Raw genomic sequence first — 16,176 nt, 5'->3', positions numbered from 1 at the left:
GAAAAATATCCGGTTTGACCCGGAATCCGGATGAAATTTTTATTATTTTTTTTTATTAATAATAATAATTTTGCTGATCCATAAAGATCTATATCTAAATGATATTATGGCTAATTATTTTTGCGCCTAATACCAATTTTTTTATTAAAATTTATTAAATTTATATTTGTTATATTAAACTTTTTAATACAGTAAGTTTAAGAAGATTTTTCAATTATAATTTATTTATTGAAGTTTGTATCAGATTTGTTTATTCAAATTTATACATTAACAAATAACAAATAATTTTAGATTTCACATTCAAATGTTCAAAAGAAAAAAAAACTTTATATTATTTTTGTTATAACAAAATAATAATTATTATTTTAAATGAAAAATTGTTCAATATTATAAATTTATATAATTATAACAACTTTTTTTAAAAATTAAAACTAGTGTTATATAATTTGATTCAAATGATTCTTTAATTTTTGAAAGAAGAAACAAATCCTTAAAAAATTGCCTTACTAACCCAACACATCTATTTATAGTAATCTTTAGCTGTATATAAAAATATCTTGTTTAAAATTTCATAATTAGTTAATTTACAAAGAAATGTTAAACAATAGTCTGAGACAATGCTGAAATAATATGAAATTGTTTTAAAGAAAAGTATTTAATGAAATTGGAATTATGTAAATTTCGTGGTCTTGGATAATTTTGGCCAAATTTGTAATTCTGGCCGAAATTAACATCACGTGACACCGGGAAAATAGTTTAGCCACCGGGCAAAAAATTTTTTATCGGCTAAGCATAGTGGCATGAAAATTTAATGTTACACAATTTGTAATTCTGGCCGGCGTTATGAATTCTGGCCAGAATTATTGCCGATCATTTGTAAATCCAATCCGGTTTCCGGTTTCTATCCGGATTATCTGATCCGGATTCAAAATCCGGGTCAATCCGGATATAATCCGGATTTTTTTTTTGTGTAATCCGGATGACGGTTTTCATCCGGGTCGAAGCACTAGTCTAAATCTCCGATCTTTCACTTTCCAGATGATTCAGTTTCTAACAATGTATTTCTGCTGTGTAAATTAAATAACTATACTGTATTTTGCAAAATTGTATATTTACCCAGCTGAACTGCCATAGATAAAAAGTTTTTTATTCCAAGTAACGAAATTTTTTGTAAATAATCATGTAAATCACCACCTGATGCTTCTTCGTTTCAGGATCTCCTGTAATACCATAATATCTAATTATATGATTGAATTTATTATAACATTAATAAAGTGGTTTTAACTAAAAAAAACGTATCAGGTATACTAAGATCAATAAAAACATGTAATATTATCAAAGTAAAGGAAAAGTGATAACTTTATTTACCTCACTTAAAAAATATTTGCTTATGTTTTGTGAGTTTAATTATAGCCACGGTTTTATTTTTTTCTCTAATGCTTAGAAAATCATCATATTAAGAGTTAACATCTAAACAAATTGCTTTATAAATAATACCAAACCCCCTTAACCAACGGATTACAATTTTCATAATCTTTGTTAATATTACTTAGTTATACAAATAAGTACAAATAACAAAAGTGAAGCGATTAAAAATGTGGAACTTAGTACGTCAAATATACAAAAATGGTATTTTAAACAAATAATTCCATCAAAATATTCTTTACTACGTACGATACCTCCAATAGTAAGATGATCGCGAAAAAAACTGTAATTTATGGCGGAAAATTTATGATAATTTCGAAATATAATATTAAACTTACGTTATGTTCTTGTTTTTTAATATCTTCTGGATGGATAGAATCAGTGTTGACTAAAGTACCCATTCCAATTCTTTATCACACACGATACAGTCGATACATCTTTCAGCAGCATCCCACCATAGTAAATAAAGTGTTAGAATTTAAACCCGATTGTCAAAGATGGGGTTTACATTGTTATATAAATTACACAAGATGTAGATATTGTTTAACAACAAATATTATTTTCAGGATTACACATCAATCTCAGCGCAGGAAATGTGAAAGAATAACATACATACCTATTGATACGTCAAGTAGTAATTATATATAGAAGCATTTCTTGTTTCCACAAGATTAAATAATAATAATACCGATATAAACTTTTTATAATATTTTTCAGAATATTTGAAATTACATATATTTTCATTATTAAATGGGATAAAAAAAATAGATACGGGACTAGATTTTAATCATCAAATGATTTATTGATTTCATCTTTTTTTTAAAAAAAAACCAAATAAATAAAGGAAACAAGATATTTTGAGTTACACAAAAATTTAATGTTGATATATAAGTATCGTAAAGTCCCGAGTCCCGACGACCCGGCCTGAATGATAATGATTTGGCCAGATTCATTTTTAATTATAAAGAACCATTACGGAGCTACAGTTTGTAATATTTTTTTTTTAAAGGAGATATTATAGTTTTTTTTTGGCTAAAATAGGCTTAAGCTAATTTTTAGTTGAAGAATCGATTTTTGACATCTATTTTGCTCTAGCTGCTCTGATTAAAAGGTCAAATTTTTATTTTTTACGTTAAAAATTAATATTTATAAAAAAAATACTTTAAAATAAAATTGTTTAATGAAAATAACTGATTTGTATTAATTTTTAAGCGGTTGGTCACTTTTGGCAACCCACTGTACGTTAAGAACGTCTCATTTGTTTACTATTTACCATCATATTTGTGAAATAAACGCTCGCTCTTTCTTACGCTACTCTTTCATTTGGCCTTTTCTTTTATACTCTTTTTTTTACACATTTTTTTTATATTAAATATTTTTTATTACCATTATTTTCTTAATAACGTATAATAGTACAATAAAAAAAAAAACTTTTTTAAAATATGACAAATACAAAGTGTTTTGTCTCTAGCAATTATGCTTTAACACTTGTTTATTCTTGTTTCTTTGAGTTTTGGACTAAATTATTATGTATTGTTTAAAACTTATTCAACTAAAGTTTGTGATTTTAAGAACAAGTAACGATTATAGCGTGTTTTTTGCAGATATTCATGGTATAATTTTAGTTTTTTTTATATAAAAATCCATTTCCCAATTACTCATTGAAAAAATTTTATTTTTCTCAGTATATAAATTGTTTAAAATACAGTGCATTTATTTTATTGCGAGGTTTTTTGTTTTAAGGCTACTTATCATTTTTGGGATTTTCAATATAGAGTCATCGCTTTTCTTTTAATTTGCTCTGAGACTCTGAGACAGAAAATTAGAAATTTTTAGCATTTATTATTAAAAGGTTTAGTTACAAAATTTTGTTTATTAAAGAAACAGATATGAAATTTCCTTTGAAATATTATTATTAGGTAAAATATTAATATTCCAATCCGTTTACCTTTCATCCAGTTTTTTTTATGGATATCTGGATACCGTGGAGAATGGATACTAACAAATTGGATGGCGGCTATTACATTTTATAACAAAAACAACAATTTTAAAGATTCTAGGAATGGATGGAAATTTAATAGGTTAATATGTATTAATGTCTTCATTTTGAAATATATATCATGGAAAAAAAAATGCAATTTAGAATTAAGAACTACTAGCTATATTTTTCTTATTAATTAAAGAGAGCAAAGAGAGCGAGAATACTGTGTAATGTAATACATGCATGATTGTTAACGGTAAATAAATATTAATTATATCAATGACAGTAGAATTTGATCCCTTTTCTCGGTTATATTAATTCATTATTATTTTTTATTACTTTTATTTTAGATTTATCAAAATGAATTAATTCACTTTCAAATCGGATAAAATTAGTTTCATGGATTTCGCGGAGCAGATAGATTAATAAACAAAGCTCTTTTCTTAACAATGAATGTATCGATTGTATCGTGCTTTTATTAACAATCACCGGATCAAAGAATTATATTAATTTCTCTTCGCCAACTATAGTAATTTAATATGATTGTCGACCAGAATTATAACTAGGAGAACGGAAACCGTTGGAATGTCCGAAGCGCTGATGGATCGTAAGTAGTACAGACAACAAAGCAAATTTAAACGTACACGGAGCGAACGAAAAAAGGAGTAAAACGTGTTAGCACGACAATAAAAATGATTGGTGGATTACGCGTGCGGACAGACATACCTTGCATGAAGAGAGTCTAACCGTAAATGTCCTCAGAAAATGATTTATAATTCTTGTTTTCCCGATTCAGAAATAAATATTTAAAGGTTACCAATCACAAGATTATCTCTGTGTGAATTTTTTTTTTCTCATAAAAAAAAAGAAAAAGAAAAAAATTAAAAAAATTAGTTATAATGGGTGATAATAAATTTTTGTCAAAATTATCACAAAATTTACTTGAAATTTTGAACGATGAAGAATATTATGATATTACAATTGAAGTTGGTAATGATCCTAATGTAAGAACATTTCGAGCTCATATGGTTATTTTAAACTATCGTTCTCCTTATTTGCGAAGAATTTTGTCAACAAATAAAAAGAAGAGTGATGGAACTTTGGTACATATTAAATTGCCAAATATTTCACCGGATACTTTTCAAGAAATCTTAAGGTAGGAATCAAGAATTTAATTATTATTATTATTATTTTATTTTATAAATACTTTAATACTTTATAATTTATAATTTCAGATATATTTACGGAGGAAGTCTTTCTATAGAAAAATATGATACTTCAGATATCATTAAAATCTTGTTTGCCGCTAATGAACTTAATCTTCAAGAATTAGTTGAAACTTTGCAGCTATCTGTGATTGAAAATAATGCAAACTGGATTGAGCAAAATTTTGATTTTATTTATCAAACGAGTATTGAAAATAATTCTTTCTTGGAACTTCAAAAATATTGTACCGATTTAATGTCCAAAGAACCAGAAAAGATATTTAACTCTTCAATTTCAGAAAAAATTTTGATTTCTCTCATTCAAAATGACAATCTTCAAATGAGCGAAGTTCAAGTTTGGGAAAATGTTCTTAAATGGGGACATACGCAAAATCCCGAACTTTCTTCAGATCCTGCAAGTTTATCAAAGGATGATTTCAATGTATTAAAAAGTACTTTACAACATTATATTCCTTTTATTAGATTCTATAATCTAACTTCTAAAGAAATTTCAGATACAGTGATACCTTATAGGGAAATTTTACCCGAGGAATTATATGTGGATTTATTGAAAACATTTTTAAACTTACATCCTGACAGCAAGCCTATTGATAAGTCGAAACCTCGTAATTTTCATAAACAAAAAAATGTTGATTCAAAAATCATTACATCTCAACATGCTGATTTAATCTCGAAATGGATTGATGAATTAGATATTACAGATAATTTGAATACATCATATAAATTTAAATTAATATTTCGTGGATCTCGTGATGGGTTTGATCCTAATAAATTCCATGAGATTTGTGATAATCAGTCTCGTACCGTGACAGTAATTAAAGTGAAAAATAGTAACGAAATTCTTGGAGGGTATAATCCTATTGATTGGTATGATGATTATTATCTTACCAAGAGTACCAAGGATAGTTTTATATTCTCTTTTGAAAATGTTGATAATATTGAAAAACATATTTTAAGTCGTGTAAAGAATGAAGATGGAGCTATATGTTATGCAAGTGATTGCGGTGCGTACTTTGATAACGACCTTGTTATGTATGGATGTAATTTTTATGATGATAGTTATTGTCAAAAAAGTTCTTATGAAAAACAAATCAGAAACACTGAAAAAAAATTTTCTGTAGAAGAATTTGAAGTCTTTCAAATCAAAAAATGGTAATTATTCTAACTGTTATGTTTTGCAAATATAATAAATAAAATGTTACTTTTTTCAAATATATTACTAAAGTTATATATGAATGATTGTAAAGAAATATTGACGGCTGTGTAAATAAAAAAATGGGTTTAAAAATTATATCATATATCGGATAAGCATGTACAGAGTACAATAGCTTATCAAAAAAACGTACGATCAAGACCATCAATCCTATAGGAAATATGTTTAAATTTAATAACCTTTTCTTTTGTTTTTTCACACAAATTTTCTTTAAGTTTATATTAAAGGGAATAGATACGTTAGGATCAAGTGATGGAAATGGACCATTACGCTAGTAGATGAAATCTCTCATACGAAGAACTTGTAATTCATTTTTTGGATTTTCTTTTTTTTTAAAAAAAAAAAATGTTGATGATTTTACTACGTAATCGATTTACATGATCAAGTTGTTTGTTACTGGTTTTTTTCGAAAAATGTGAATGTTCGTATTCATATGTATGATTGTAATTAAAATAATTTTCTTCTTGCGAAAATTAATTAATTAATTGATTGATTAATATATTTATTAGATACATTTTTAATCAAAATTAGTTATTCATCTCACCAAAATTTTTTAGAAGTAGATTTATGATTATATCATCTACCATGAAAACAGAGTGACGTATAAATTTGTGACGGATTATCTACGGCTATCCGGATCGCATCTCTACGCTACAATCATAATAAATTATGACTACATAATTATGATTAAGCAGTAACAACTTAACCAGTTCTTATACGGAAAATGGGTACTAACGGATTGGACGACGGCCATGATGGATATCCGAGGATAATCCGTTATTCGGATAATCGGAATGACCGGATCGGAAGATTCTAGGAATGGATGGATTAAATACGAATTAATATTTTCCTAGTTAAATATTTGTAGGTAATAAATGCAATTTTAAAATTACTCAAGAACTTTTAGCTATATTTTCATTAATTAAGAGAGATCTTTTCTCGATTATATTAATTCATTATTATTTTTTTTTTAACTTTGGTTTGAGATTTATCAGGAGGAATTGATTCACCTCCAAATTGGATAAAATTAATTTCATGGATTTTGTGGAGTGGATAGATTAACAAATAAAGCTCTTTAATAATGTATCGATTGTTTATTGACAATCACCAGACCAAAGAATTATATTAATTTCTCTTTGCCAACTATAGTAATATAATTGTCGACCAGAATTATAATTTACAATTCTTGTTTTCCCGATTCAGAAATAAATATTTAAGGGTTGCCAATCACGAGATTAGCTCCTTGTGAACTTTTTTTTTTTTTTCATAAAAAAAAAGAAAAAATTAATTATAATGGGTGAAAATAAATTTTTGTCAAAATTATCACAAAATTTACTTGAAATTTTAAACGATGAAGAATATTATGATATTACAATTGAAGTTGGTAATGACCCTAATGTAAAAATATTTCGAGCTCATATGGTTATTTTAAACTATCGTTCTCCTTATTTGCGAAGAATTTTATCAACAAATAAAAAGAAGAATGATGGAATTTTAGTACATATTAAATTGCCAAATATTTCACCGGATATTTTTCAAGCAATCTTAAGGTAGGAAATAAGAATTTAATTATTATTTTATCTTATAAATACTTAAATACTTTATAATTTATAATTTCAGATATATTTATGGAGGAAGTCTTTCTATAGGAAACTATGATACTTCAGATATCATTAAAATCTTGTTTGCCGCTAATGAACTTAATCTTCAAGAATTAGTTGAAACTTTGCAGCTATCTTTGATTGAAAATAATGCAAACTGGATTGAGCAAAATTTTGATTTTATTTATCAAATGAGTTTTGAAAATAATTCTTTCTTGGAACTTCAAAAATATTGTACCGATTTAATATCCAAAGAACCGGAAAAGATATTTAACTCATCAAATTACTCTTCAATTTCAGAAAAAATTTTGATTTCTCTCATTCAAAATGACAATCTTCAAATGAGCGAGGCTCAAGTTTGGGAAAATGTTCTTAAATGGGGACATACTCAAAATCCGGAACTTTCTTCAGATCCTGCAAGTTTATCAAAGGATGATTTCAATGTATTAAAAAGTACTTTACAACATTGTATCCCTTTTATTAGATTCTATAATCTAACTTCTAAAGAAATTTCAGATACAGTGATACCTTATAGGGAAATTCTACCTGAGGAATTATATGTGGATTTATTGAAAACATTTTTAAACTTACATCCTGAAAGCAAGCCTATTGATAAGTCGAAACCTCGTAATTTTCATAAACAAAAAAATGTTGATTCAAAAATCATCACATTTCAACATGCTGAACTAATCTCGAAATGGATTGATAAATTAGACATTACAGATAAACTGAATGCTTCATATGAATTCAAATTAATACTTCGTGGATCTCGTGATGGGTTTACACCTAGTAAATTCCATGAGATTTGTGATAAACAGTCTCGTACTGTGACAGTGATTAAAGTGAACAATAGTAACGAAATTCTGGGAGGATATAATCCGATTGAATGGAAGTCCAATAATAATTTTGGTGTTACTAAGGATAGTTTTATATTCTCTTTTGAAAATGGTGATAATATTGAAAAACATATTTTAAGTCGTGTAAAGAATGAAAGTAAAGCCATATGTAGTGCGAGTGATTGTGGTGCGTACTTTTATGACGACCTTGTTATGTGGGGATATAATTTTTATAATAGTAGTCATTGTCAAAAAAGGTCTTATGAAAAGCAAATCAGAAACACTGAAAATACATTTTCTGTAGAAGAATTTGAAGTCTTTCAAATTATAAAGTGATAATTATTTTATGTGTTTTTTTTTAATTTTACGTAATAAATAAAATGTTACCTTTTCAAATATATTACTAAAGTTATATATGAATGATTGTAAAAGAAATCTTGACGGCTGTGTAAATAAAATAATGGGTTTAAAAATTATATAATATATCGAATAAGCATGTACAGAGTACAATAGCTTATCAAAAAACGTGCAATCAAGACTACCAATCTTATAGGAATTATGTTTAAACTTAATAACCTTTTCTTTTGTTGTTTCACACAATTTTTAAGTTGAAAATTGCTAAAGCTCACCGGCGGTTATGGTCACAGTACCAGCATTAGCAATACTCTTTTAAGTTTATATTAAGGGAATAGATGCGTTAGGAACAAGTGATGGAAATGGACCATTACGCTAGTAGATGAAATCTCCCATACTAATAACTTGTAATTCATTTTGGATTTTTTATTTTTTTTAAAAAAAAAATATCGATGATTTTACAAAAGTAAATTACGTAATCGATTTACATAATCAAAGTTTGTTTGTTTTCGAAAAATGTGAATGATCTTATTCATTGATACAATTTGGTCTAAATAGTTTAAGCCAATTGTCATTTAGTATTCGACATCATCTTATCGTAAATTTATTTTATAGTCACAAGTAATGAATTTTTGCCGTATTTCTTTCTGGCTCAGTAGCCAAGCGCCCAAGCGCCCAAGCCAACGAACCTAAAGACTTGAATAAAGAATCTAAATGCATGCTCGATTAAAGTCAACATTATTTTTAATTATAACTGCTTTTTTCTGCGAAAATTAATTGATTGATTGATTTAAATAATATATTATTAGATACATTTTTAATCAAAATTAGAAGTAGATTTATGACAACTTCTCATTATGTCATCTACTATGATAACGGAGTGACGTATAAATTTGTTTTCAATCCGTGACAGATTATCTAGATTATCTACGGCTATCCGGAACGCTATAATCATAGTATAATTTGAATTTTTTTGTATTATAATTTGACTACATAATTATGATTAAGCGGTAACGTCTTACCGGTTCTTAGGAAAATGGGTACTAACGGATTTGACGACGGTCATGATGGATACGGATAATCTGTTATTCGGATAATAATCAGTTCGGAATGACCGGATCGGATAAACAGACTAGACACTAGTCAAGTGTAAAGAATATAAAATTAATTTCATGGATTTTGTGGAACGGATAAATTAATAAATAAAGCTCTTTAACAATGTATCGATTGTATCGTTCTTTTATTGACAATTACCGGGGAGAGAATTATATTAATTTCTTTTTGCCAAATATAGTAATTTAATATTGTCGACCAGAATTAATAATAAAATTGATTTGCGACAATTATAATTCTTGTTTTCCCAATTCAGAAACAAATATTTAAAGTTTACCAATCACAAGATTAGCTCTTTGTGAATTTTTTTTTTTTTCATAAAAAAAAAGAAAAAGAAAAAGAAAAAAATAATTATAATGGGTAATAATAAATTTTTATCAAAATTATCCCAAAATTTACTTGAAATCTTGAATATTATGATATTACAATTGAAGTTGGTAATGACCCTAACGTAAAAATATTTCGAGCTCATATGGTTATTTTAAATTATCGTTCTTCTTACTTGCGAAGAATTTTATCAACAAATGAAAGGAAAAATGATGGAACTTTATCACATATTAAATTACCAAATATTTTACCTGAAATTTTTCAAGCAATCTTAAGGTAAAAAGCAAGAATTAAACTGTTTTTATATTTTTATAAATACTTTATAATTTTTATAATTTATTTCAGTTATATTTACGGAGGAAGACTTTCTAGTATAGGAGAATATGATGCTTCAGATATCATTAAAATCTTATTTGCCGCCAATGAACTTAGTCTTCAAGAATTAGTTGAATATTTGCAATTATCTTTAATTGAAAATAATTCGAATTGGATGGAGCAGAATTTTAATTTTATTTACCAAACGAGTTTTGAGAATAATTCTTTCTTGGAACTTCAAAAATATTGTACCGATTTAATATCCAAGAAACCAGAAAAGATATTCGAATCACCAAATTACTCTTCAATTTCAGAAAAAATTTTGATTTCTCTCATTCAAAATGATAACCTTCAAGTTAGTGAAAGTTCAAGTTTGGAAAAATGTTCTCAAATGGGGACATGCTCAAAGTCCTGAACTTTCTTCTGATCCCGCAAATTTATCAAAGGATGATTTCAATGTATTAAAAGGTACTTTACAACATTGCATTTTTTTCATTAGATTCTATGATTTCACTTCAAAAGAAATTTCAGATGCTGTAATACCCTATAGAGAAATTCTACCTGAGGAATTATATGTGGATTTATTACAAACTTTTTTAAGTTTACATCCTAACAGCAAGCCAATTAAGAAATCTCGTAATTCTCATAAATCAAAAAATGTTGATTCAAAAATCATTACATTTCAACATGCTAATTTAATCTCAAAATGGATTGATAAATTAGATATTACAGATAATTTGAATACCTCATATGAATTTAAATTAATACTTCGTGGATCTCGTGATGGGTTTGCACCTAGTAAATTCCATGAGATTTGTGATAATCGGGTTCGCACTGTGACAGTAATTAAAGTGAAAAATAGTAACGAAATTCTTGGAGGATATAATCCGATTGAATGGAAGTCCAATAATAATTTTGGTGTTACTAAGGATAGTTTTATATTCTCTTTTGAAAATATTGATAATATTGAAAAACATATTTTAAGTCATGTAGTGGATGAAAGTAAAGCCATAACCAATGGTGCCTCTTACGGCGCATGCTTTTTCTCGGACCTTGCTATGTATGGAAAAAATTTTTATAATAGTTGTTGTAGAAAATCTTCATATGAAAAGCATATCAGAAATACTACAAATTATTTTTCTATAGAAGAATTTGAAGTCTTTCAAATTATAAAGTGATAATTATTCTTTATTTACATATCAATTAAATGCAACTTTAAATAGATTGTAACAAAAAAGAAAATAAATAAAAAAAAGTGAATTATTTGAAATATTTTATTTAAAAAATTTGATTTACTTATAACAATTTACCGGGATACGCCATATTTTATTTATCAAAATTTTTTTTAATAACGATCTTTATTTAATGGTGCAATCGTACGGTATAAAATTTAGGTTACTAGTGGAAAATGAGTTTTCAGAGTTTATTTTTTTTTTGTAATTTTTTATTAATTTTTCAAATATATTACTATAGGACCCAGAAATATATATTAAAGGGGTTAGAGTTTGAACTAAAAAAATCATGAAAATCTTTCCTTTTTTAGATAATTTTCGATAATTCCAGTCAGAATTTTATTTCCTATTATAGTAACAGACTGACATTATCATAATTCCGGCCCTGAAAAAATGCGTACAGCTCATAGTAAAAAATTTTTATCATCACCTGACCCCTATATATATATTTCTGGGTCCTATTACTATCTTGACGGTTGTATAAATGAAAAATGGGTTTAAAAATTATATTATATATTGGATAAACATGTACAGAGTACAATAGCTTATCAAAAAAAAAAACGTACGACCAAAGACTATCCACTCTTATAGATAATATGTTTAAATTTAATAACCGTTTCCTTTGTTGTTTCACTCAATTTTTCTCTTTTTAATATTAAATGTTAGGATCAAGTGTTGAAAATGAACCATTACGTCAGTAGACGAAATCTTTCATACGAAGAATTTTTTTTTAAAAAAAATATTTATGACTGAAGGTTACGTAATTGATTTAGATTGAATAGACCATTCTAATGGCTTTTTGAGTGATTTAGTTTGTTAATTATTATTTGTTTTCAATAATTTAATTTAATAAACTATTTATTTTATTTTATTTTTTTGATCATAACTTAGTTGTAAATTTAATATGTGATTTGTTTTTTCGAAAAATATGAGGCGTGATTATAATTCGATCCGTATGATACAATTCCAAATAATTTTAAGCCAATTGTCACTTATTTGATATCATCTTAATTGGTACCACGATTACATTTTTAATTACATAATACTTTAATACTATATTTAGTTAAACATTTTATTTACAGTTTACTTTATTTATTTATTTTGTCATTTAATCTTACCTATTATGTAGAACAAATAAAATACTGTTCTTTTGTTTGTAAATAATACTACCGAAAGATAAGTTATTATAAACCATACTTAATTATTAATTTTTTTTTTCGAAAATCTTAAAAAACTATTTGAAATTTTGACGAATATTATAGTGATCCTTTCACGTGGTTTATCTTAAATCGTCGATCTTAAAATAAAAGGTTATCGGTTTATAAATATTTATTTTGATTTTTTTTCTTTAGGTATATTTATGATAAGAAGTTATTTATTGAAAATCATTATGAATTAGATTACTTTCCAGTGAGATATGTCTACAAAAATTTGTTATCGATTTTTAACCTTTGACTAAAAACAAAGCAAACTATTTGATTATTTTGATTATTTACAATTTCAGAAATAGATTCCTCTTTAAGGTATCTCATTAATTTAATGTCTAAAATTTCGGAGAGCCTTTATTCCGAATAAAATTTTGTTCTTTCTTGCCAAAATGACAATCTTTAAAATGAAATATAAAGTTTAGGAAAGTGTTTTTAAATGGGGATTTAAAAGTATTACGTATTTCAATTTTTCATGTAGAATTAATCAATTCTTCGCGAGTTTAAAATTTACTATATCAATATTATATCGCAACGTTTCTTGAAGAGTATTATCAAATTGACGATTTTTTTTATGAAATTACAAAGAATAGTTTAAATATTGAGAATTATATTAAGTCACGTAATAATTTAGTATGAACTCGTTAAGAGTTTATCATATAAAGAGCTAATATTATGAAAACTGATTAGAGAAACCAAAGATTAATTTTGTATGTCAGTAAATGAAATATTTCATATTATTAAAGAAATTATCTCATCAATGGAAATGTGATTATTTTCTGGTTCTTTCAAAAATAAGTTACCATTTATATAATTAAATTCTTTAACATATGAATAATTTATTCTTTAATCACTCTCCAAAAAGTGAATAATTTATAATTAGATTTAAAGTTTATTCTTTAGCTAATAAACAGTTATTGTTAAATGTCTTTTTTAGACTTTTCAATAAATTCTCATGAATATAAAACAAAAATTCTTAATAGTAATGATATTTACATCCAGTTTAATATAACTCCCTAATTTTGCTTTATTATTTCATTTAGTCTTATCATTAAAGAATTTACTAAAAAGTAAAATATGACCTCAATGATGAAATTCATGTGATCGTATTCTTTTTGTGTATCTATTTAAAATCAAATATAGTACATACTACATAGCCACTTTTGTATGAATTTACTGACAATAATGGAAAAGACTTAATTGTAATAAATAATAAAGCAATTGTTATTCAATAAAAGTAACTAACAACTTTTACTTAGTAATTTATATTACAATATTTTTAATAATATAATTTTGTAATACAATTTGATAATTTTCGTACCATACAAACATGTTCAAAGCCTCTTCATAGAGTATTTCGTTCTTATTTCAGTATGTGGCTGAGTTATATACAGTATTTGATTATTTTAAATTTTTTAAGTAAATAAGTAGAAATTAAAATTATTAAAAAGCTATATTTATGGCTTATTGTGTAGTTGAACTAATTTTTGAAGAAGATAATTTCAACATTTGATTTCACATGAATAAAAAGCCTCATTTAATACTAAATAGGGCTTTTAAGTATTAGTTATTTACTAATCTAGTAGTATATAAATGGGTTATCATCCGAAGGATGATGGCCCATTTATATACTAAACTAGATCAGTAAATAACTTTTTTCATCCTAGATATACTAATTGGTCCGCCAGTTTATAACTGGCGGAAAAAATCCTAAATACCAATTAGTAGCCAGGTGATAATTATATTTACAAATAAATACAGATATAAAAAATTTTTTTTCAATGATTCCCCCTTTTCCTAAATATTTAAATATTCAACTTTTGAGATTTAATAAATTATTAAAAAAAATTTATTTTGAAAAATTATTCATGAAAAAAATACTTCAAACAAGCGAGATATGCTATATGGATGCATCAGATCATTCAAATTCTTTTACCAATTATGTATTCTCTCTATTCACTTAAGAATAAAATTTTATATTGTTAATTCTTCTATTCTTCTAACAAACATTAATACAATTTATTCTATCATATTTCCTAAACATACTAATATCATTATTTATTGCATACATAACATTTATATCATTTTTAAACTTTTATAATAACTCTAGAATTGTTCATAGAAATTACCATGATACATACAATTTGATAATATTTGGTTCAATTATTATGATTTGAAATGTATTCAAGACAATTGTAGAAATCCAAGAACATTCATTTGCAAAAAATGTAAATAAATATCATTGATATTTGATATTGTAATAAGGTTGGTAGTTTATACCTAATATATTGAGTGGAATGTGCATTTCATAATGTTGCAATTTTTACATACACTTGAAGCTATCAACAATTACATCAAGTTAATTTCTGTGTTGGAGAAATTTTTAAGGAATCAACCAAATTAAAAAGAAATAATTTTACAACCTATACATGTACATTTGCTTTATTCCCGCACAAGTCATCATTCCCAAAATATGGAAACAAATGCTTAAACTACTAGATCACTATTAAAAATTATTGATATACAACTTTTCTCATAATTACAATCTATAATAATGTTATCTTATAAAGATTGAAATTGGCTTGTGACTGGTATAAACACAGTCTGGTCAATTAGTATAGTATATAACTTATTAAATTTATTACCAATGGAAGATGTAGTACATTTACTTTGGGGAACAAGTTAAATTTAAAGAAAAAAAAATGAATCATATTTGAAAGTATCTTTTGTAACCCAAATAATGTTTCATAGTATTTTACCTATACAAGAGATACACAGTATTATTACTCAATTCCTTTAAAATTAATAGAACTTTTATTATAGAATAAATTTCTTATGGAAATAATAGCTGTTACAATGATATTGTACAATGTGAAAAGATAGTTTTTACGCATAGTTAAGATATTTCAATCACGATTTAAAAAATACTTGCATGAGACTCCATTTGAAGAAATCTTATCTGATAAAATGGAATTAGTGTATCAGACAAAGTATTTAAATAATAAACCTTCCTATTGCCAACTCAAAGAAAAATCAATTTGCACCCTTAATCTTACTTAATTACATTAATTTTAATAAACTTTGTGGTTATTAAGTTTCTGAACAACCCAGAATAGTTATTCATGAAAAAAAAAAATGATTTTAAATTAAGAAGAAATACAGTAAAAATGAAATATAAATATTATAGTATTCCAAATGTTATTAAAGAAGGACCAAGGCTTTTGAACTTCATCAAAGAAATTAAACATGGGAGGTCATATTTCTGGGCTGACTTATGTGTTCTAAGTCTCTTATAACTTCAAATCTGTAGGACAACAGGAGGATATCAATGCCAAGAATGACTCCAAT

The 16,176-nt window shown here is 25.8% G+C and overlaps 3 protein-coding genes across 3 annotated transcripts; all 3 read left to right on the top strand.

Annotated features, from left to right (window-relative positions):
- Window positions 1–4,305: 4,305 nt before the first annotated feature.
- On the top strand, window positions 4,306–5,788 carry OCT59_020966 (uncharacterized protein; the record flags this gene model as incomplete). Its single annotated transcript, XM_025316525.2, has 2 exons — window positions 4,306–4,562; window positions 4,642–5,788. 2 exons carry the CDS (start codon window positions 4,306–4,308, stop codon window positions 5,786–5,788), a joined length of 1,404 nt encoding a protein of 467 aa, XP_025180284.2.
- Window positions 5,789–7,138: 1,350 nt separating this feature from the next.
- Window positions 7,139–8,618, top strand: OCT59_020965 (uncharacterized protein; the record flags this gene model as incomplete). Its single annotated transcript, XM_025316526.2, has 2 exons — window positions 7,139–7,395; window positions 7,466–8,618. The coding sequence occupies 2 exons, from the start codon at window positions 7,139–7,141 to the stop codon at window positions 8,616–8,618; spliced, it is 1,410 nt and encodes a 469-aa protein (XP_025180285.2).
- Window positions 8,619–10,221: 1,603 nt separating this feature from the next.
- OCT59_020964 (uncharacterized protein) lies at window positions 10,222–11,569 on the top strand (the record flags this gene model as incomplete). The annotated part of the gene is made up of 3 exons (XM_025316527.2): window positions 10,222–10,352; window positions 10,422–10,799; window positions 10,891–11,569. 3 exons carry the CDS (start codon window positions 10,222–10,224, stop codon window positions 11,567–11,569), a joined length of 1,188 nt encoding a protein of 395 aa, XP_025180286.2.
- Window positions 11,570–16,176: the final 4,607 nt, after the last annotated feature.

Source organism: Rhizophagus irregularis, chromosome 3, assembly GCF_026210795.1.
Source record: "Rhizophagus irregularis chromosome 3, complete sequence".
NCBI lineage: Eukaryota > Fungi > Glomeromycota > Glomeromycetes > Glomerales > Glomeraceae > Rhizophagus > Rhizophagus irregularis.
The sequence above is the reverse complement of the archived record's forward strand: the minus strand, read 5'-3'. Positions and strand labels throughout refer to the sequence as shown.